A 22,383-nucleotide genomic window follows, 5' to 3' on the forward strand; every position below is an offset into this window, starting at 1 on the left:
TTTCCAGTTTGTGGCTCTGATAAATGGTGTAATGTTGGTGTTTTCTACTCTCTCTGTAGCCGGCGGATGGAACTTTTCCTCCTGTTTGTTTAGCATCTGGTGCAGGACGAGACGTGTTTGTGTTGTTAGTTATATAAGGAGATTTTAGCAGGAGCACTAATGTGGGTTGTTCAGAGTGACGAACGCTTACCTTCATGCAGCGTTTGATAAAGTCTCAGTGGAGACGAGGATGGATAACTAACGGCATGAATTAATGCCAGGCTGCTGCCATAATCTCAACTGTGGCTATATGATGTTTTTCTCAAGGCGCCCCGAGTGGTTTTCCGGAGTCGATGCTGCAGCAGAGGAGAGAAAAAAAACAATTTAGGTTCAGTTGAGGACTTTAGAAATGTTTGTTCAGGACTCCTGCTGAGGGTAAAAGCTCCTCTGCAGTGCTAATGAGCTCACACCTGGCTGCTGCAGGAGCAGGAATGTGAGGCGCTCTCACCTGGCGGCGGCCCAGGGGGGTGTGGAGGGTGTTTTTTGGGGGTTGGGTTTCGTCGTCGCTGCCTGGAGGAGCATCGCAGCCGACAAACTGGAAAGGGAGGAGGCCCCGGCTGCTCCACCTCAGGAAGTCAAAGGACTGAACATGTAGATGAGCTGCAGTTCGCCTCATTTGCATCAAGCGCCGCGTGCTGTTGTGCATATCTGATCAGTAACGAGCAGGAAAATCGTGTTTTCTGCTGCTGAACTTTAAATTAATTCACTGAAACACGTCTGTGAGGAGAGCAGCTTCTACTTGAGCTGCTGTGAAACACTCGAATACTCAGACAGAAAACAAGATGGGGAATTTGAATGCATGATTTATTTTTTTGTATTTGCTGCAGATTCTTTGGAGTGTTTGTGTGTTTTCATCTGGTAGTCTGATAATGTGACGCTGCAGATTCTTTAAACCTCAGACGTTAAATTTCAGACACAGTTTCCTCTGCTGCAGTGGTGATAAATCAAGTGTTTGTAAACCTTTCCATTCCCTCCATACGCTCTCTGACTTCTATATTAGCTGCACACATACAGTCTAGTGCAATCATCTGTGTCAGAGAGGAGCTTAAATCGATGTTTTTTACTCATTGTCTTTATAATAAAGCAGGGGTGAGTGAATCTGCCTCCATGCAGGTAAAATATCTCGATTTGTTGTGTTTCTTAGCAGCAGTGTTTCCTGTGGGAGAGAATAACTCCCTTTTTGGGTCTTGTCAGTTTCTAGACCTTTTACATGCACAAAAAAAGCATCTATAACAAGAAAAGCACTCAAAGCGCAGCACTCCGCCAAGGCTGCTCAGTCGTATCATTTCCGACAGATGAAATCTTTAAAAAAGTCATGGCACAAATCACGGCAACATAGAATGTGTCTATTTAACATAGATGTACACACAATCAAAATGACCTTGCACTGAGCACAGGCTTGTGTTCTGCATGTGTACGTTATGTACAGATACTGAATCACGTGACCTAAATATGTAGCGGGCGGCGGGAACTGATTGGACTCAGAAATATCTCCACAATTTAATGAATTATTTCTTGTATGATTTCCGACAGATAAGTCCCAATAAGTTTGCAGCGGTAGATTTGTAGCAGGATCACAATTATGTGATCATCAGCAGGCAGCTGATGTAGTGTTCACTTGTTGTCATGGTTACAGTGACACTGCCACTATCTCGCAATAATACAGAAATCTTTAACAAATCTGTGGATCCAGACTATGAGCCGCATCACTGCCAAAATCTAATCACTTGGTCCTTGCGTCATTTCTGACCTTCCCTGAAAATTTCATCCAAATCCAGTCTGTTTTTGAGTCATGTTGCAGACAGACAGACAGACATTGTGGTTCAAATACAGCCTCAAATTTTATGTTTTATTTGTTTTTTAAATGGAACAGTTCGTATTAATGAGCATTTACACCTAGATAGGAGAGATTATAGTCATACGGCTAATTTCCATCTCGAGTGCCATTAGCAGGTTAAAAATAAATATAAATTACAAATAACATGATACCATAACTGAACAAAGACATACAAAAAAAAAAAACAAGCGATAAGCAATAACACAGTGTACACAATCCGACAAAATTTCATTGTGTGGAAAAAAGAATCTGCTAAAAGTGGGTTAGGGGCCAATTGTTACTAAAAAATATTCTCTCGTAAAGTACCTGAGACAGCCATCTAAAATTTTACAAGTACGATTTTTAGTTTCTAGAGTTTGTGCTGGAAAAGTTCAAGCAAATCAGAATCGGTCAAGAAGAATGATGATTTGAGATGGGCTTATATTCAACATTACTTTCACAAAACAATGAAAGAAATGTGCCTTAAATGGAAATTTAAATAAATAAAATGGAGCTGTGTTTTTAGAGTGAGTTAACAGATGTTGCTGAAGTAGTAATAAACACCACAATCTTACAAAAACACAATCAGTTTCCATGTTACACAAAAAAAGCCCTCCATATTTCACGTTTTGGTGCAGCTGGAACTGATTCGGCTGATGATGCCAGGCTAATGCTATCGCTGTCAGGCTAGCTGTGCCTTTTAGTGATATCTGGAGCACCGTAGCATCTTTCTAAAGTCAGTTTAACTTAAACAATCTTTTTAAAATCACAAAATCGCCTCTCCAGTAGAGAAAGGCTAGGCTAAGGCTATTGCTGACAGGTTAGCCGTGCCTCTTAGCAATCAGCTAACGCTAGCTGGAGTAAATATTCAAAATTTGTGATGAAAAAAGTCTTAAGCAAATTAGAGATGGTCGAGCAGTAAAATGATTTGACATGGAATAACTGTAAGAGGTTAGCCATGCCTCTTAGCGTGCGGCTAACGCTTAAATACATAAAATGGAGCTGTGTTTTAAGAGTGAGTTAGCAGATGCTGCTGAAGTTATAATAAACACCACAATCTTACATAAACAGACTCAGTTTCCCTGTTAGACAAAAAAAACCCTACATAATTCATTTGTTGGTGTCGCTGCTGCTGGAACAAATTTTGCAGATAGGCTAAGGCTATCGCTAACAGGTTTGCCATGCCATTTGGCATGCGGCTAACGCTATCTGGAGTATTCAGAAATTATATAGTATTTATAAATATTCAAAATTTGTGATGAATAACAGTGTTTCCTCTAGGATTTTTTCCTGCAGCGTGCCACCACCACACAGACACACACACAAAAAAAGAGTGGCTACTGAGAGCACCACAGTTATCTGTAGTTTACCTTACTACTCACGAGTACCCGACACAGTGCAGGACTGCTGTGAAGGTGGAGACATGCGGGGGTGGTGTATTTGCGACAATTAAAAAAAATAATAAAAAATTTAAAGGGCCGCTGCTGCAGAATGAATGTAGAGGAAACCCTGAATAAAGTTTCAAGCAAATCAGGAATCGGTCAAGCAGAAAAATGATTTGAGATGGAATAACTATAAGAGGTTAGCCATGCATCTTAGCGTGTGGCTAATGCTTTTCTGGATGCCTTAACGTCTTCTTAAAGTAAGATTAACATTAACAATCTTTCCAAGCTCACAGACACATCTCTCTAGCTGAGAAACAACCTGAAAAAACTGAACAAAAGCCTATCGCTAACTATCGCTAATGCTACGCTAATGGCTAATTTAGCTTGCAGCTACAGATTAACCTGAAACAGAGTTGGAAAACAATAGGAAAAAATACTTTAACATACATATATTACAGTAATCCTTATTAATGAAGCAACCGAGCAGTGAATTACAGATTTCCTGCTATCATGCTGATTAATAAATAACATTTCAGTTCCAAAATTATGTTGTTGGTCTTTTTGATTACTAATAATCAATATTAGCTCTGAAATACCAAATCAGTCGAAATCCATCTAATTCCACTGACTTCAGATTTGCTATCGAACTGTATTCTACCTGCTGAGTGTGTTTTATTATTTATTATTAATATTTATTTTGTACAAGCCGGACTGAACTTCCTTCATAATCTGTCATAAACTCAAAACTGATAATATTTTGCATTTTAACGACGTCCAGACAACACTGATGCATCTTAAAACTGATGAGCATTTTTCAGTCCTGTGTGGATTTCCTGCATGAACTTCCTTTTTCATTTCTTAGCGTTGCGTCACGTGTTGCGTTACATCATCGCATGTCGCTGATCGACACCAAAATGTGACATTTCATAACAAAGAAACACTAAAAATTCAGCAGTTTCTGATGGTTTGTGTGGATTACGCAGACAGTTTTTCAGCTGGTCAGGTGTGGTTTTTTTAGATAATTTGAGAATTGTTGTCGTTCTCAAAATGAATTTCTCCTCTTGATTTCTGGTTCTGTTGGCGTCACATTTCAGCACGCAGAAATGTCGTCTTTTCTGCTGTAAAGCCTTGTTTAAAAGGCTCGGCCTTATCGCTCTCACTCTGCAGGTGTGTTTTGTGTCGTCAAGTAAATGTCAAGACTGCCAACAAACCGGTCGAGACATTTGCTTCAGTTAGAACACGTTCAGCTCGCTGTGTTCAGGTGATTAGCAGGAGGAGCTGCAGTGGCTTTATATTTATGGCATTTACAGGACAAAAAAATGGCTTTAAAATCTCATTTAGAAACTCAAAACTAGAGTCAGACTATGTAGGACCAATACGACTGGTGTGATGGTAAAATATATTATGTCATTATCATGTGTAGTATTATTTTACTATCTATTCTGGCCTTATTTTGGTTTACTTATTCTATTTTTTAATATTGTATCGTACTTATATCTTATTGCTTTTCTACTTTTCTGCAGCTGCATTTCTTATGTTATATCATCTTCGTCTTATCTTACTGGTAATGAAAGAAGAAGAATAACTGATATTTGAAAGCAGTATACATTAAATGTTATATATTATCAGCATGTAATAGCATGGTACTTTTTATTTATAGCTAAACTACTTCATCAGTTATAATAATTAATATATATAGTTAATATTTCACCGTTTGTCCCCTTTTATTTGCCCATTAAGGCCCAGATTACAAAGTATTACTTCGTTTAGTTTTTCAGACTCTATTTCAGGGTAAAGCTAGCCATTAGCATAGCATTAGCAACTGTGAAAGCAGAGGATCTGTTACTCATTACTAGGCTACTTCATTATTAAGGATTACTGTAATATATGTATCACAATGCATTATTTCTTTTTTTTCCCAGACTCTGTTCCAGGGTAATCTGGAGCTGCCTCTTAGCTGCTAACTAGCCATTACCATAGCATTAGCAACTGTGAAAGCAGAAGATCGTTTACTCATTACTAGGCTACTTCATTAATCAGGATTACTATAGTATTATATGTGTTATAAAGCATTACTTCTTATTGTTTTCCAGACTCTTTCAGGGTAATCTGTAGCAACCTCCTAACTTAGCCGCTAGCTAGCCATTAGCACAGCATTAGCAACTGTGAAAGCAGAGGATCTGTTATCCGTTACTAGGCTACTTCATTAATAAGGGTTACTGTAAGATTGTATGTATCATAAAGCAGTATTTCTTATTTTCCAAACTCTTGTTTCAGGTTAATCTGTAGCTGCATGCTATCATGCTAACTTAGCCGCTAGCACAGCCTTAGCCACTGTGAAAGTAGCTAATTTCCTGATTTGTGGTGACGGTTTGTGCTTTTTCTTCAGTTTTTGGAAGTTGTTTCTCAGCTAGAGGTGTCTGTGAGCTTGAAAAGATTATTCAAGTTAATTTTACTTTACAAACAAGTTAAGGTGTCCAGAAAGTGTTAGCCGCATGCTAAGAGGCATGGCTAACCTCCTAGAATTATTCTATCTCAAATCATTTTTTCTGCTCGACCATCTTTGATTTACTTGAAAATGTATTCATCACAAACTTCAAATATTATATATATTTTTTTGATCACTCCAGATGCATGCTAAGAGGTGCAGAAAACCTGTTAGCGATAGCCTAGCACCGTCAACAAGCTGAGTCTGTTTGTAAGATTGTGCTGTTTATTATAACTTCAGCAACATCTGCTAACTCACTTTGGAGACACAGCTCCATTTTATTTATTTAAATTTCCATTTAATGCACCTCCGGCATGTTTAATTTCTGGTTTATTGAAATGATGATGCCGACAATTGGAAAAGTGCAGAATATTTGTTCAGATAATCTGTCCTTTACTAGTCTAAACACTTCAGCAGAAACTGGTGTTGGGCTGCCGTTGCCTTCCAGTGCATTGTTGGAAAAAAAATTATGTATTTTATGGGTGTAACTGTGCCTCAGATCCAAACAGTTCAACGTCCGTTTATGTCGAAATCCTCCCCCAAGTTCACCGTAGAGCAGCATTTGTTGTGCTTTAGCTACAGCATGCTAGCAGGGCTATTGTTGTGTATCTTGTACGCCACGCTGCACCGTGCCTTTTAATTCCTGCAGCCATTCCCTGCTCGCACTGAACACGTGTTCAATAAAAGTTATTCAAACCAGATGTTGACAGAAAGGGAGAAAGGCAGCGTTAATTTGTGCAGTTCTGAAGTACTACTTCATTTACAACCATCTTGTAATTGTTTAATGGACGTTTTAGCTCCTATGTTACTTTATTAAACTTTTCTTTTTGTTCTTATTGAAAGTTTACAGCATGTTTTTGTCATTTCAGTATAAAATCACCAGATTCAGATGATACAATATGCTGCAAATATGAGCTTTTAATGTCAATTTTGGCAAATAAGGCTACAGGTGGTTTCCAGTTTACCATAAATTAATCACACAAATTTAAATATTAGGGTTAAGAAACTATATTTTTATTTGTGTGCTTTTTCCAGAGTTGTTTTCTTACTTTTTATTAAAACCGTACAAAAAGAATATATAAAATGCTACCTTTTTCCCCCTATAATGCACTCCAAGGCTGAGACAATACAGTGCTTTTAATTATAGAGAATTATTAGTGTCTAATGCACCTTCTTCACCCTCATTTTTCATTTCTAATGTTAAACAACGGCATGATTCCAGATGTTTAATATCAACCAAAATGTCTGCTGATTATTTAAGTTTCACACTGGACTCCTATTGGCTCCAAGATAGTTGTGATGTCATGAATCCTGCTCAGGTTTTAAATTGAAATATAAAGCGAAGAAACTCGCAGTAAAGGATCAAATCTCACCTCTGTGTTCTCATTATTCCACATTAGCTCTCTATCCTCAGATTAGCAGCAGCAAACAGAAACACAATCGATGCCTTGTCTCAAGAACCTGGAAAACTAATCTACAGAGCCCAGAGCAGGAAGTAATGCGTGACTGTATACAAATATATACGTAACCTCATTAACATGTGCTCTGGCTAACCTTTGTGCCTTCAGGATCAGTGCTAATTCGGATAGAATTCAGAAAAAATGTTGCTGCACCTTCTCAGATTTTATTCATATGCAGTTTCTGTAAAATATTTGGGCTAAATTTGGAGAATTTCATGTTTTCCAACCTGAGAATTTTTGTCTTTTCACCCTCGAAAAACCTCTTAGCTCAGTAGCCATTTTAAGATTTAGCTATCTCTGGAAATAAAACTCCCACAGCCATGAAATGTGGTGAGGATGCGGGCAAAGTTGGTACCAGAATATCCCAATAATTAAATGGCTCCAGCAGAGGCTGAATTTTAAATTATTGGGGAAAAGAGTGCAAATTTTCCAACAAAGATGGGGTTGAAGGTGAACTTCCTGCTGTACAGAATGGCTCGCAATTTGGCCAAAATTCCTCAAATTCAGTCAAAATATGATAAAAATGTGGCCCCAGAAAGTTCCTGTAAGTGTGTATGTATGGATGTAGCCATGGTTCCTACTAAAAATACAGTCTTTGGTCGACATTTCACCAACTTGTGAGGCTCTAGCATCAGTAGAAGTTTATTAGTGACAAGTTTGGCAGGACAAGGTTCCAGTTTGTTGCAGTTTTGACTTGGAAACTACCAAAAATGGTTCATTGTTTGTCTAAAATGACTAGAAATGTGTCCAAAATAAGATAAAAATGTTCAAAATATTTCAAATTGACAATAATGAAAAAAACATGCAAAATTTACAATATAGGTTCATACTGTGGCCCAAGAAAGTTCCTCTAAGTGTGTATATATGGATGGATTCATATTTCTTACTAAAAATGCAGCTTTGGTCGACATTTCACCAACTTTTAAGGCTCTAACATCAGTAGAAATTGATGTGTTGCAAATATGGCAAGGCAGGGTTCCAGTTTGTTGCTATTTTGACTTGTCAGCTGCCAAAAATGTCCAAATTTTTTCAGAATGACAATAATGAATAATTATTGACCATTGAAAATGGAAAAAAAAGCAAGATTCAATATTAGGGTGCTGTTGTGATCCAAGAAAGTTGCTCCAAGTGTGTGTGTGTGTGTGTGTGTGTGTGTGTGTGTGTGTGTGTGTGTGTGTGTGTGTTTGTGTGTTTGTGTGTATATAAATATATATATATATATAGCTAACTATAACATATATAACTGACTCACGTTTGTCCAAAATACGATAAAAATGTTTCAAAAATGACAATAATGAATTGAATGAATGAATTTTTTTTGTCGCTTTGTTCCTCACTGTTTGTCATATTTTTGTCATTTTGTGTTTTGCTTTATTCGTTGTTTTGCGTGCCATTTTGTTTTTTTGTCTCGTTTTTGTCATTTATCCATTTTTGTTGCTTTGTAACTTCTCTAGTTTTTTGTCTCTTCTTTTTTTTGTGTTGTCTTGTTTTTTTTTTAAAGTTTTGTGTCTCATTTTTGCAACATTTGTCTTGTTTTAGTTGTTTTTTTTGTCTTTTTATCTGACTTTTGTCGTTTTGATCATATAGTAAAAACTGGTCCGGTCCACTTGAGATCAGACTGGCCTGAATGTGGCCCCTGAACTAAAATGAGTTTCACACCCCTGCCGTAAATTAATATTCGCATTGCAAACCTGCAGCAGACGTCAGATTCCTGCAGTTTGAGTCCAGATCTGTTCGGTTTTAGCTGTAACGGAGCTCTTCTTGGTGTGTGCTCGGTTCAGGATGAGGTTCTGGCCGTGTCCAGGAAGATGGTGATCCGGGTGGAGGATCTGGTCCGGTGGGCGTGTGTCGAGCCGGCAGGTTGGAGCAGCAGCACGAAGCCGCCGCCGCCGCCCATCAGCGGCTCCAACGGCCTCCACAAACCTCCACAGAGCAGCGACGGCAACAACAACACACCAGACAAGAGCAGCGAGCCGCTCAGAGACAAAACGGACAGTAAGAAACACTTCCTGGTTCTGACTGATCAATGATGCTGATTGGAAACTTGCCTGTTAATAAGCTCCACTAGCAGATAACACTGTTTATAACCACTAATTAACAGCTTCTACATTAAGATAGTTATAATTAATGAATGCTTGCTGTGCTGATGGAATGCCTGTAAGATAATATAATTAAAATAGAAGCAAATGAGACTAAAGATTGAAAATGAGCCCAAAAATGATGGAATTTGCATGAAAAATGTCTGTAAGTACTGAATTTAAAAGTTCGTCAGCAGCAGCTGTAGACAGATTTAGTTGGACGTCTTCTGCTTTAGTAAATATTAGGATAAAATGTAGAAACATTGTCTTTAGTCCTGTAACTCCAACAGTTTTTATTTTTATCCTGCCGGCAGAGATGAAAAATAAATGATAATATAATAATAATAATAAATATTAGTATTATTATTTATAATAGTAATAATTTCCAATAGCCGATCAGAATGAAATCTGAAAAAAAAGTAATTATCCAAAAAATATCTGCAATATCAAAATACTGATATAATAATAGAATAATTACTGAATAATAATAATAATAATAATAGTAGTCATGATCATAACAACAATAATAATGGTAACAATACTAATATCTATTATTATTAATAGTAGTAATAATAATAATTTGTATAATCGTAATTATAATTATTAATATTACAAATATACTAATTAATTAGAAGAAGAAGAAGAAGAAGAATGATAATAATAATAAGAAGAAAAAGAACGATAATAATATTAATAATAGTAATAAGAATGATAATAGTAAGAAGAAAAAGAATGATAAGAAGAAGAGGAAGAAGAATGATAATAACAGTAATAATAAGAAGAATGATGATAATAATAAGAAAAAGATCCATAATAATATTAATAATAAGAATATTAATAAGAAGAATGATAATAATATCCAACAGCTGATCACAATGAAATCTGAGAAAAAATTTGGATTATAAAAAAAAATGCGATTTTAAAATACTGAAATAAAAAGATTCCACGCTCAGATCTGCTGCAGCTGCAGAGAATAACACAACAAAAAAGCAGCAAAGAAGAGTTTAATCTTCTGTTTTAATAAATATTTGACCAGTTTCATGAGATAACGAGCAGCTTCAGAGAAACTGTAGATTCTGACCCAAAGTCTGCTACTGTAATACTAATTTAATATTTTTCTATCTTCTAATGGTTTTTGATGTAGATATGCTTTAAAACTGTCCAGAGAATTGAGGAAGAATGAATTCTTTAAATGTTTAGATGAAGCTGACAGAAACCAGATGAGTGATTTTCAGTGAGGATGTTCTGCTGCTTCTTCCAAAGTATATCAGCGATAAACATGTCTGGATTAAATGTGGATTAATCAGCTCCTCTTTCTAAACAAACATCATGTGGATCAGTGTTTGTTTGTTTATATGTGTAGAATGTAAATCATATTAACAACCATCACAGATAGACATGTAAATATCCACTCCTGATTGTTTTTCTGCAGTATTTCCTGTAAAATTAGATTCTATTATAGACCAGAGCTGATTAATAATTCCGTGAACAAGGAGCTGCAAATATTTAACTGGTTTCTGGACTTACTGAGAAATTAAATAATAATTAAGAAACATGTATTTATTTTTCTGTCCTTTCTTTGTATTTTATTTTCATTTATCTTTTGTTCTTTCTTATTTTTTCCTTTCTTTCTTTGTCTTTTTATACTTAATCTCTTAATCTGTCCTTCTTTTTCTTTCTTTCTTTCTTTTGTCTTTTTCTTTCTTTCTTTCTTTCTTCTTATCCTTCATCTTTATTTCTTTTTCCTTTTTACTTAATAGTTTTCTTTCTTTCTGTTTGTACTTCATCTTTATTTACTTTTTGCTTTCTTTTTACTTTTTTACTTAATCTTTTTCTTTCTTTCTTTCTTTCTTTCTTTCACTTGCCCAGTCACGTTTATGTCTCTTGCTTCTTTCTCTTGTTTTAGTTTTTTCTTTCTGGTCATATTATTTATTTTCTTTTTCATCTTTTTCATTTATTTTTTTACTGTCTTATCTTCCCCTTTTCATGTCCTGTCTTGTCTTTCCATTTATACTTATATCGGTCTTTCTATTCTTTCTTTTTCTTCCTTCTTTCTGTCCCTTTGTTTTTTTCTTTCCTCATTTTCCTTTTTGTCTTTCCTTTGGATTTTCTACCCTTTTCTCTTTGTCTTTCCTCTCTGTCCCTCTGCTCTGGGGTGAATCTTACATGTCCTTCTTGATATTTTAGAAAGTCTGCAGGTTTTGATGTGTTTTAACCCTCATTTAATCAAACTGAGATTTAAAATATTTTTTAAAGAAGAAGCAGCAACAGTTAGAGAGCAACAACTTAATTTTCTACATTCTTTCTGTCCTGTCTTTGAAGCCTCCACCTGTAGATGCTGTTCCGACCTCTGGTTTTTCTTCTGGATGTTTCTGATCAGTCTGGTTTGTTTTTGCCTCTCAGACGGGTCGGTGGCGGGGCGTCAGGCCGTCAAGGTGCTCAGCTACCCCCAGTACTGCCGCTATCGCTCCCTGCAGAGGCGCATCCAGGACGGGGCCAGGGGTCCGGGGCTGCAGGACCCCCACCTGCTGGCCCTGGGAGGCATCAAGGTGCTGCCCAGCACCCGACTCATGTACTGCAGGGACACCTTCAACCACCCGACGCTGGAGAGCAGCGCCAGCTTCGCCTGGCAGTTCAGTGAGTGTCGGACGTAACCTAGAGAAACAGGCAGATATCCTCATGTCGTCCTGTGGGTCGAAACTGACCCGTTTTGAAGTTTGAAAATGACTAAAAAATATATATTTTCACAGTGAAACTTCTGATGTCCACATTTTCAACATTTTGGGAAATTTTTGAACATTTTTTTGGTGGAAAAAAAGAAATGTTAAAAATGTTTCTTAAGAATATTCACAAAAAAATCAACCAAAATCCAGCGAATTTCACTGGATTTTGGTTGATTTTTATGTGAATGTTCTTAAGAGAATATTAGAAGTTTTACTGATATATATGGAATCACTTTAGATATTTTCAGGATTTTTTTGGAAGATTTTTACTCATTTTTTGAAAATATTTACAAGAATTTTCTTGCCAAATTTGGGGGATTTTTTTTTTTTTTTTAAATAAAGCTTTAAAGGGAAACTTAAAGAATTATTGGAATTCTCTTTCTGAAGGTTTTGCAAATTTTCAGAAATTTGGGGAATTTTTTTGCTGAATTTTTGGATTTTTTTCAGACCAGGAAACAAGAATTTTTTGGTGCCTGTAAATGAAGACAACAGGAGGGTTAAACACAATGTGAAATATTTTCCTCTTGTTTTTAAAGTCGGTTTGGGAGTTGTAGAGATGGCAGCATCATTATTTGTCCAATTAAAACAGCTGCAAGAAGCTCGCAGGTTTTCTGTCGTGAACAAAAGTTTACATCTGACTGTCTTCATTCTTGAGTTTCCAATGCCTCCTTTTACTCCTTAAACCCTTAAAACATGAGCATCTTGTCATGAAACAATCCTTCATAGATTTAATACAGATATTCCGAAAACATGACAAAATCCACTGGCTCAAAAACTGGCAGGATGTACTTGTCTTTACAAGTTGATGGAAACTCTTGTTCACGACTGTAGTTTTGTTGTGTTTTTTAACACAACACAAAAGGTTCAGACTTCTAGTTTGCATATAGCTGCTGTTGAAATGGATTTATCTTTCTGTAAAACTGTAACCTCACGCTGAAAGATGAAACATTTATGTGTAACCTAGAAATCTATTAAAATACCTTAGAACCAGTTTTAAAGGCCTGTTTGTCTGTAAACTTCCTGCTGCTGTTTGTCTGCAAAACGCTGCCACCTGCTGGAAAGTCCTCAGACTTCCTGAGCTCCTCTGGGTCTTTTAGAAGTGTCCAGCACTAATCCTACCAGTTTGTCAGCTTAGCAACTCCAGAGCTACACGTTCTGATTGGTTCTCAGTGTTCTTCTTGCTTCCTCGTCCTTGAATCTTTGTTTCTTTCTCCAGGATGTCCGTCTCTCAGTCTTCGAGGACGACCTCGTAAGAGGAGAGGCCGTGACAGCAGAGACTCCCCCAACTCCAGCCAGTCGGAGTCCTGGATCGAGAGGATGAAGGTTGGTTCTTTCTTCAACATCACACACTCCTCTGTTTGTTTCGTTGAGAACAACCATGAAGGTACCAGATCTTTTAAAAGCCTCTCTGTTGGAGAACCATTAAGACATAAGTAGAGAAAAACATCGATGACAGAAATGATGCTCGAGTTTGTTTCCTGATAACAAGTGTGATGTTCTGTGATGTTCTGTGATGATACCTAGTGTGTAATGTTCTGTATTACCCAGAGTGTAAGGTTCTTTGTTTGTGCCTGTTTTGTGTGTTCTGTATTGGTACTTTCGGTGTAATGTCCTGTGTTGGCACCTTGTGTATAATGATTATGTGTTAGTGCCTGTTTTCTAATGTTCTATATTGGTACAAATGTGTCTGACATTCTGTGTTGGTATCTGTTCTCTAACGTTCTGTGCTGGTACCGGTTTCCTGATGTTCTATGCTGGACCTGGTTTCTAACATTCAGTCTTGATACCCATGTTCTAACGTTCCGTATTGGTACTCGTTTCCTGATGTTCTGCATTAGTACCTATTTTCTAACGTTCTGTGTTGGTACCTGTTTTCTGACCCTCTGTGTTGGTACCTGTTCCTGACGTTCTGTGTTGGTACCTGTTTTCCAACGTTCTGTGTTGGTACCTGTTCCTGACGTTCTGTGTTGGTACCTGTTTTCCAACGTTCTGTGTTGGTACCTGTTTTCTAACGTTCTGTGTTGGTACCTGTTCCTGACGTTCTGTGTTGGTACCTGTTCCTGACGTTCTGTGTTGGTACCTGTTTTCCAACGTTCTGTGTTGGTACCTGTTTTCTAACGTTCTGTGTTGGTACCTGTTCCTGACGTTCTGTGTTGGTACCTGTTTTCTAATGTTCTGTGTTGGTACCTGTTCCTGACGTTCTGTGTTGGTACCTGTTCCTGACGTTCTGTGTTGGTACCTGTTCCTGACGTTCTGTGTTGGTACCTGTTTTCTAATGTTCTGTGTTGGTACCTGTTTTCTAACGTTCTGTGTTGGTACCTGTTTTCTAACATTCTGTGTTGGTACCTGTTTTCTAACGTTCTGTGTTGGTACCTGTTCCTGACGTTCTGTGTTGGTACCTGTTTTCCAACATTCTGTGTTGGTACCTATTCCTGACGTTCTGTGTTGGTACCTGTTTTCCAACATTCTGTGTTGGTACCTATTCCTGACGTTCTGTGTTGGTACCTGTTTTCTAACGTTCTGTGTTGGTACCTGTTCCTGAAGTTCTGTGTTGGTACCTATTCCTGAAGTTCTGTGTTGGTACCTGTTCCTGACGTTCTGTGTTGGTACCTATTCCTGACGTTCTGTGTTGGTACCTGTTTTCCAACATTCTGTGTTGGTACCTATTCCTGACGTTCTGTGTTGGTACCTGTTTTCTAACGTTCTGTGTTGGTACCTGTTCCTGAAGTTCTGTGTTGGTACCTGTTCCTGAAGTTCTGTGTTGGTACCTGTTCCTGACGTTCTGTGTTGGTACCTATTCCTGACGTTCTGTGTTGGTACCTGTTTTCCAACATTCTGTGTTGGTACCTATTCCTGACGTTCTGTGTTGGTACCTGTTTTCTAACGTTCTGTGTTGGTACCTGTTCCTGAAGTTCTGTGTTGGTACCTGTTCCTGACGTTCTGTGTTGGTACCTGTTCCTGACGTTCTGTGTTGGTACCTGTTTTCTAATGTTCTGTGTTGGTACCTGTTTTCTAACGTTCTGTGTTGGTACCTGTTTTCTAACATTCTGTGTTGGTACCTGTTTTCTAACGTTCTGTGTTGGTACCTGTTCCTGACGTTCTGTGTTGGTACCTGTTTTCTAACGTTCTGTGTTGGTACCTGTTCCTGACGTTCTGTGTTGGTACCTGTTTTCCAACATTCTGTGTTGGTACCTGTTCCTGACGTTCTGTGTTGGTACCTGTTTTCTAACGTTCTGTGTTGGTACCTGTTTTCTAACATTCTGTGTTGGTACCTGTTTTCTAACGTTCTGTGTTGGTACCTGTTTTCTAACGTTCTGTGTTGGTACCTGTTCCTGACGTTCTGTGTTCTCCAGGAGAACGTGATGGGCAGCGTGGAGGTCGGCTGTGAGGGCAGCTGGCTGCCTCACCCCGAGGAGCAGCTGTTTCTGGATCAGCTCTACGCCTTCATGGACCGTCAGGGTTCTCCCATCCACAAGGTTCCCAACCTGGGCTTCAAGAAGAGTGAGAACCTTCATGTTCTAGATGTTGCGTTTTCTTTTCTTTCTTTAACTTTGTCCAGTCTTGGCCCATTTTTTCCCATCATGTTTGTCTTTTTCTTTCTAGTTTTGTGTTTTATTTCTTTTTATTTGGCTTTTATTTTCTTTTTATTTGCATTTCTGTCTTTTCTTTGCCTTTTTTCTTTTTATTTGTTTACTATTTATTTCCTTTTTTCTGTCATCTTACTTTTTCTCCTGTAGCTTTTCTTTTTCATTTTTATCACTTGTCTTTTATTTTACTTTATTTTCATTAATATTTCAGTCCTTTTTTGTTTTCTTTATTTTTTGTCTTTTGTTCTTTCTTTCCTTTTCCTCCTCATTTCTTCATTTCTTTTTATACTTCTAATTCCTTCTTTTGTTTTCTCTGTCTTTCAGTCCTCTTTTTAAATTTCTTTATTTTTCTTGCTCATTTCTTTTTCTTTCTTTTTTTTTACTTTTTCCATTCTTCCTTTTTCATGCTTTATCTTTTTATTTGTCTCTTTTCTTCTCCTTTATTTCCCTTTCTGTCTTCTTTTCTGTTTTTCTATCCTTTACTCTTTTCATTTCTTTCTGACCTTTCTGTTTTCTTTCATGTCCGTCTTGACATTTGAGAAATGATAAAGGTTGCATGTTTAATTCTTCCCGTCGTGTTTTTGTCCTTAAACCTTCATTTAACCAAACTGAGATTTGAAATATTTTTTTAAGAAGCAGCAGTTAAAGAGTGACCACCTGATATTGTTGATTTGATGTTAAACATGAGCTTTAATCGCATAAAAAAAAATAAAAACAGTAGAGTAGTTTTTTAAATTTGGGTTTTTATAATCGAGACACATTAAATCATCCATGCAGTTTGGCTTTATTTGTTTAATCAAACTGTCTAGTTAGAAACAATGCAGGTGTTCTATTCCAGACTCACCACCTGATTTCCATTTTATGTGATCTGTGTTTGCATGTCTGATTTCTGCTGCTTTTCTGTCCTCAGTCGACCTTTTCCTCATGTACTCTGTGGTCAAACGGCTCGGAGGCTACAAGAAGGTGAGTCGCTTCATGTCTGTTCAGGTTTTATTTCAGATGGCAGTTTCTCATTTGTCTTCTTGCAGAGATTTACATGAACCACTCTCATGTCTGTGTGTTAAATACGAAGCTACCAGGTTAGCTCAGATTAGCATTAGTACTAGAAACTGTTTAGCAAAGTGCCTTTCCAAAACTCAACGGAAAAGGTACAACTGTTGCAGTGAAATTCATGAAGTTTTCAGCATTTTTTCAGCGAATTTCTATTAATATCAGTCCTGTATGAGTCATTCTCTGGAGAAAATGTTGAGCTGAAAAGATTAATCAATTAAATCCGAACAATTAAACTCTTGACGTGAAGCATGGTGGTGGCGGCATGATGATGTGAAGCATGGTGGTGGCAGCATCATGATGTGAAGCATGGTGGTGGCAGCATCATGATGTGAAGCATGGTGGTGGCAGCATCATGATGTGAAGCATGGTGGTGGCAGCATCATGATATGAAGCAAGGTGGTGGCAGCATCATGATGTGAAGCATGGTGGTGGTGGCATCATGATGTGAAGCATGGTGGTGGCAGCATCATGATGTGAAGCATGGTGGTGGCAGCATCATGATGTGAAGCATGGAGGTGGCAGCATCATGATGTGAAACATGGTGGTGGCAGCATCATGATGTGAAACATGGTGGTGGCAGCATCATGATGTGAAGCATGGTGGTGGCAGCATCATGATGTGAAGCATGGAGGTGGCAGCATCATGATGTGAAACATGGTGGTGGCAGCATCATGATGTGAAACATGGTGGTGGCAGCATCATGATGTGAAGCATGGTGGTGGTGGCATGATGATGTGAAGCATGGTGGTGGCAGCATCATGATGTGAAACATGGTAGTGGCAGCATCATGATGTGAAGCATGGTGGTGGCAGCATCATGATGTGAAGCATGGTGGTGGTGGCATGATGATGTGAAGCATGGTGGTGACATCATGACGTGAAGCATGGTGGTGGCAGCATCATGCTGTGAACCTGAGAATTTTTTAAAAAGAGAACAATAACCTTATTACAGCTTTTCAAATGTGAACATTTTCTGGTGCAATATTAGTAAAGAATTCAAAATCTGTTTATTCTACCAAAAGAAAAGAATCTGTGCAATAATAATGACTTTATTTGTTATTCTCCACATTCAGAGAAATCTCCACAATATTTAGATTCTGTACATCTATAACAATCTGTGCAATATCAACAATGCTGTCTTGGTAATTTTGTATTATACCAATGTTCCCTATATTTTTGCATTATGTTCTTTGCTGCATATTTCTCCCGCTTGTTGGATCAATATAGTATTATCTGTAACAACTTATTGATTAATCTAGAAAATAATTCATAGATTAGCTGACAGTGAAAATAACTGCAGCTTTGGTTAAAAGTAGCCATGAATTAGTAAATCTGCATCAGTACCACTGACAACAATTCTCAGCATCAAAAACACTAAATGACAGTACTACAGTAAAATATGTTGTACTTCTACACACTGAACAGTATTGAGTAACAGTAGGAGTACAGGGCTGCAACTGACAGTTGTTTTCCTGGTTGACTGTTTTCATCGTTGAAACCAGTTTAACCGGCAGCAACTCCGATAGTGAAATGTTGATGCATCACTTGAATATGCAGATAATAGTGTACACATGTAGAATTTAAATGCCAGACTTTTAACTTGTAATGAAGTATTAATGTGGGTTTTTCCTCAGCAGTTTACAGTAAATAAACAAACAACAGCAGCAGCTGGTAAATAAATGAAAACAGGCGGTGCGGTTTGAGCTCGGCGCCGCACAACAAAAGACTCGCTGTACTGAACAATAGTGTATTATACAACACAGTGTATGTCACACCCTTAATCACACACTGCAGAATGTATGTAATTGTTTCAGCCGTGCCACAAACGCACAACGCTCAGCAACAAGGCTTTTTCAAAAGTATGAAGTCCACATTGATTGCAGTTTATCCTGAAGTACATCCTCACTGCACAAACAAGCAAACAAAATCCTATAGGATAAATAAAACTGAAAAAATTAAAACATATTTCTACCAAGTAATGTCAATTAATTAAAAATGAATGAAATGATAATGCATAAAAACCTTCAATGTGAACAAACGCACCATCCCTATAGTGAAGCATGGTGGCAGCATCATGATTGAAGCATGGTGGTGGCAGCATCATCACTCACAATCCCCATGTAACCTTAAGGAGGAGGAACAGTGTAAAATTCACTTATTTTATGTTTTATTTTTAATTGATTGGTATTATTTTGTAGAAATATTTTCTTTCTTTGACATGTCTTTTCTTTGTTGAAAAAAAATCAGGCTTATTTTGTCTTGAACTGAGCAGAGAAACTAAATTCTGCAGAAGTATTGATTTAAACTTAGTTGTGGGTTAAAAATGACAAATAAGTGAACTGAAAAAGTCTCACAGAGGAGGTTGTTTTATTTTCCATATTTTACTGTCGGTCTGCTTGGTTTTCTGTCATTTGCATTGTGGTTATTTTACTTTGTTTTCCATATTAGGTGGTTTGTCCTCCTATTGTTTTCCCTGTATCACCTTACCAGCAGGTGCATTTCTTCAGGAGCTAAAATCTGATCGATTTCCATGTTTTTTGTGTCGCAGGTGACGACAGATCGCCTCTGGAAAGTGGTTTACAACGAGCTGGGAGGATGCCCCGGCAGCACCAGTGCCGCCACCTGCACCCGGAGACACTACGAGAGGTCAGACAGAAACAAACAGCTGACAAAACCCTGAAAACATTCATTTAGGCCAAAGAAACCCACTAATGAAGAACCACTAAACCTCCTTTAACTGTGTGTTTAAGGCTGATGCTTCCTTATGAAGAGCACCTCAGGGCAGGAGGAGCAGAATTCAAAGTCCCAGAATCCCCCCTGCCACCGAAACCGAGAGTGATACGAGGACGGAAACCACTTCCCAGAGGCAGGAAACCAGGACCCAAAGCCAAGGACAAGAAGGTGGCCTCTTCTGCTCTTTCTTCTCCTTCTGTGAGTGAAACCAGGAGGCTGAAAGTGTCATTTTACTGTAGGTTTATAGACAAACTTTTCATTCAGGTTGAAGGTTTTTATTAACAGATAGTCTGACTACACAGGAATTCTTGTGAAGGGCTCAAGTAAAGAATAAAATAAACACCAAAACACAAAACAAAACACTCTACAAGCGTAATAATAGATGAAATGCAAAAATATGATAAATATAAATGCTACAAGTAATTAGTATTGTACTAACAAGTGTCCAGGAATCTCCTCATATTGCACAAGAGATTTTCACATTATTACTGTGTAACTTCCCTTTAAAAATACATCCAGATTAACACGTAAACAGATAAGAGAATATCTTCTTAATAATACAATAGAAACCTTTTTAGTTATTTGCTAAAGCAGGTTGACTTTATTGATCTTAAACCTGATTCTTGTGTTTATATTAGTAGTGGAATGTGATTAAAACAATGAATCTAATTAATTAGAGGCTTTATCATTAATTAATCACGATTAATCGTATTTTTGGTCAAATATTTGACACAATAAGTCAAGTTTTTCAATTCAAATAAATGTTGGTTGACGACTAAATCGATGAATAGACATATAATTGAACTTAAACAGCAAAAATGTTTTTCATTTCTATTTATCTGCATTTTTCATCTGTCTACTACATTCACAGATTACTGCAAACTCAAAGTGCAATTAAATTGATTATATTCAGCATTTTAAGACTTTTTGTAAACTCAAGAACTTTCAATGCCTTCTAAAGTGGTCTATTATGGGATGGCTACACCGTTAGCCGGTACTAGGATTGTCGTAGCTAATGTGTCCACAGGATCGCCAGTTTCTCGCACCCCATTTATTCCTCTGCCAAGGAACGCGGCGCAGTTATGTGACGATCGGCTTACGTTTGTCAGTTTGTCTGTCTGTCTGTTAGCAACATTACTCAAAAACGGACTCACGGATTCAGATGAAATTTCCAGGGAAGGTCAGAAATGACACAAGGACCAAGTGATTAGATTTTGACAGTGATGCAGCTTATAGTCTGGATCCACGGATTAGTTAAAGATTTCTGTATCACTGCGAGATAGTGGCACGATGTCACTGTAACTATGACAAGTGAACACTACATCAGCTGCCTGCTGATGATCACATGATTGTGATCCTACTACAAATCTACCTCTGAGGACTTATCGAGACTTACCCGTTGGAAATGATGAAATTGATTAAATAGTGGGGGTGTTTCCGAGTTCCATCCATTCTTGCCGCCCGCTACACATTTAGGTCAGGCGATTTGGTATCCGTACTTAACATACACATGCATAACACATGCCTGTGCTCAGCGCAAGGTCATTTTTTATTTAAGATTTCATCCATTGGAAATGATACGATTGAGCAGCCTTGGCGGAGTACTGCTCCCTCTGAGTGCCTTTCTTGTTGTCCATGTGAAATGCACCGCATTGCACGCTGGTTGTGTTGCGGCGCGTTTCGAACTGTCATCTGGAGCATCGCCCCAAAGCTAATTGTTAAACGTCTAAACTAGCCGTCGTTCAACTAAAACCAGGACAGATTCAGCAGCTTATTTCTCGCCTCAACTGCTTTCAGAAATACTTTTCACTGAAGTGTTTTCGTAATAAAAGAGAAAGTTTGTGACCGAGCCGCCATGTTGGTTCGACGCTTCTATCGGACTGCAGATCTGAAGGGCTGTCATGTGACCACCTAGTCGGCCACTACTGACCTGTGCACCAAGCGGCGATATTCAGATGCAGTTTCCATGTGAGAAAAAATGGTCCTGTGGACACGTAGCTTGTCGTAGCTAACGGTAGCTCTGATGTCCATGCTAGCGGTAACATGTTTTGCCTTGAGGTGATCAGAAAAGTCTTTGTTGCAAAATTTGCTCACAACCACGCTTTTATCCAAGCTGCCATCGGGAAGTTTTTAAAAAGAAAACTTTACGCCCAACAAGTTCAGTGCGGTCTCGTCTTCCTTCACTGTTCACCGAACTTTCTTGATGTCACTCAGTGAGTCCTGTGAATTCTTTTGTTTAGTGTGATTTTGACTCCCATTTTTCTTGTGTCTAAATTTAAGCATTTTGGTTCTTGTTTTCCTTGTTTTTGTGTGTTTTTTTTGTTCTTTTTTACTCATCTTTGTTATTTTTGTCTGTCTTCTGTGATTTTACGAAGTGCAGCAGTCGTAAAAGGAAAAGACTTTGACTCTTGTTCACTCTTCTTCTCTCCGAGCAGATCGTGAACCCAAACGGCTCCATGGTGGTGAAGAGAGGTCGAGGTCGGCCGCCGGGAACCCGGAACAAGGCGACACTGATCGCTCAGGCCAGACTGTTGGCTCAGCAGCAGGCCAAAGTCAAAACAGAGTGTCAGCCGCAGAACCCTCTGATTCCAGGAAAAGGCAGAGGAGGACCGACGGCCAGCAGCACACACCGGGTAACAGGAATACTACACTTATTGTTCATCTGTAGCAACTTTAGTAGATTTGAGGAAGCCAGATGGAGATTTACCTTCATATTATATATATTTTCAGCGTTACAGGCATTTAAAGTCCATAGAGGAGGGTTGAAATTCCATCATTTCTGAGCCTCAGAACTTCATCAGTTCAGCACAGAGACTCATGACATTTTAGGAAGAAAAACACATCTGAGTTCTGGTAAAAACTGACACTAGATCAGTTTTACATCCACTGCAGGCGTCACAACCTAAACACTAAATCTGGTTTCACTTCATTTCTTCTGGAACCAACTTTGAGCATCAGTATTATGGGATGTATCATAGTTTCATGTCACAAACAGACAAGACTCTCCCAAAGACGTATGAAA

General features: G+C 38.1%; 1 protein-coding gene across 2 annotated transcripts in view; it reads left to right on the forward strand.

Moving 5' to 3' along the window:
- zgc:77151 (uncharacterized protein LOC337153 homolog) overlaps nt 1-22,383 on the forward strand; it is a 67,687-nt gene that overhangs the window by 39,644 nt on the left and 5,660 nt on the right. Inside the window, exons 4-11 of one of the 2 annotated variants that reach the window (XM_055017099.1) lie at nt 8,970-9,183; nt 11,670-11,903; nt 13,206-13,312; nt 15,343-15,490; nt 16,487-16,539; nt 19,177-19,274; nt 19,379-19,529; nt 21,797-21,994. In XM_055017099.1, coding sequence (XP_054873074.1) covers nt 8,970-9,183; nt 11,670-11,903; nt 13,206-13,312; nt 15,343-15,490; nt 16,487-16,539; nt 19,177-19,274; nt 19,379-19,529; nt 21,797-21,994 — 1,203 coding nt within the window. Of the gene's footprint in view, nt 1-8,969; nt 9,184-11,669; nt 11,904-13,205; nt 13,313-15,342; nt 15,491-16,486; nt 16,540-19,176; nt 19,275-19,378; nt 19,560-21,796; nt 21,995-22,383 lie in introns of both variants that reach the window. The other variant, XM_055017098.1, reaches the window with a different exon arrangement.

The sequence above is a fragment of the Amphiprion ocellaris genome, chromosome 14 (genome assembly GCF_022539595.1).
Source record: "Amphiprion ocellaris isolate individual 3 ecotype Okinawa chromosome 14, ASM2253959v1, whole genome shotgun sequence".
NCBI classification, from domain to species: Eukaryota; Metazoa; Chordata; class Actinopteri; family Pomacentridae; genus Amphiprion; species Amphiprion ocellaris.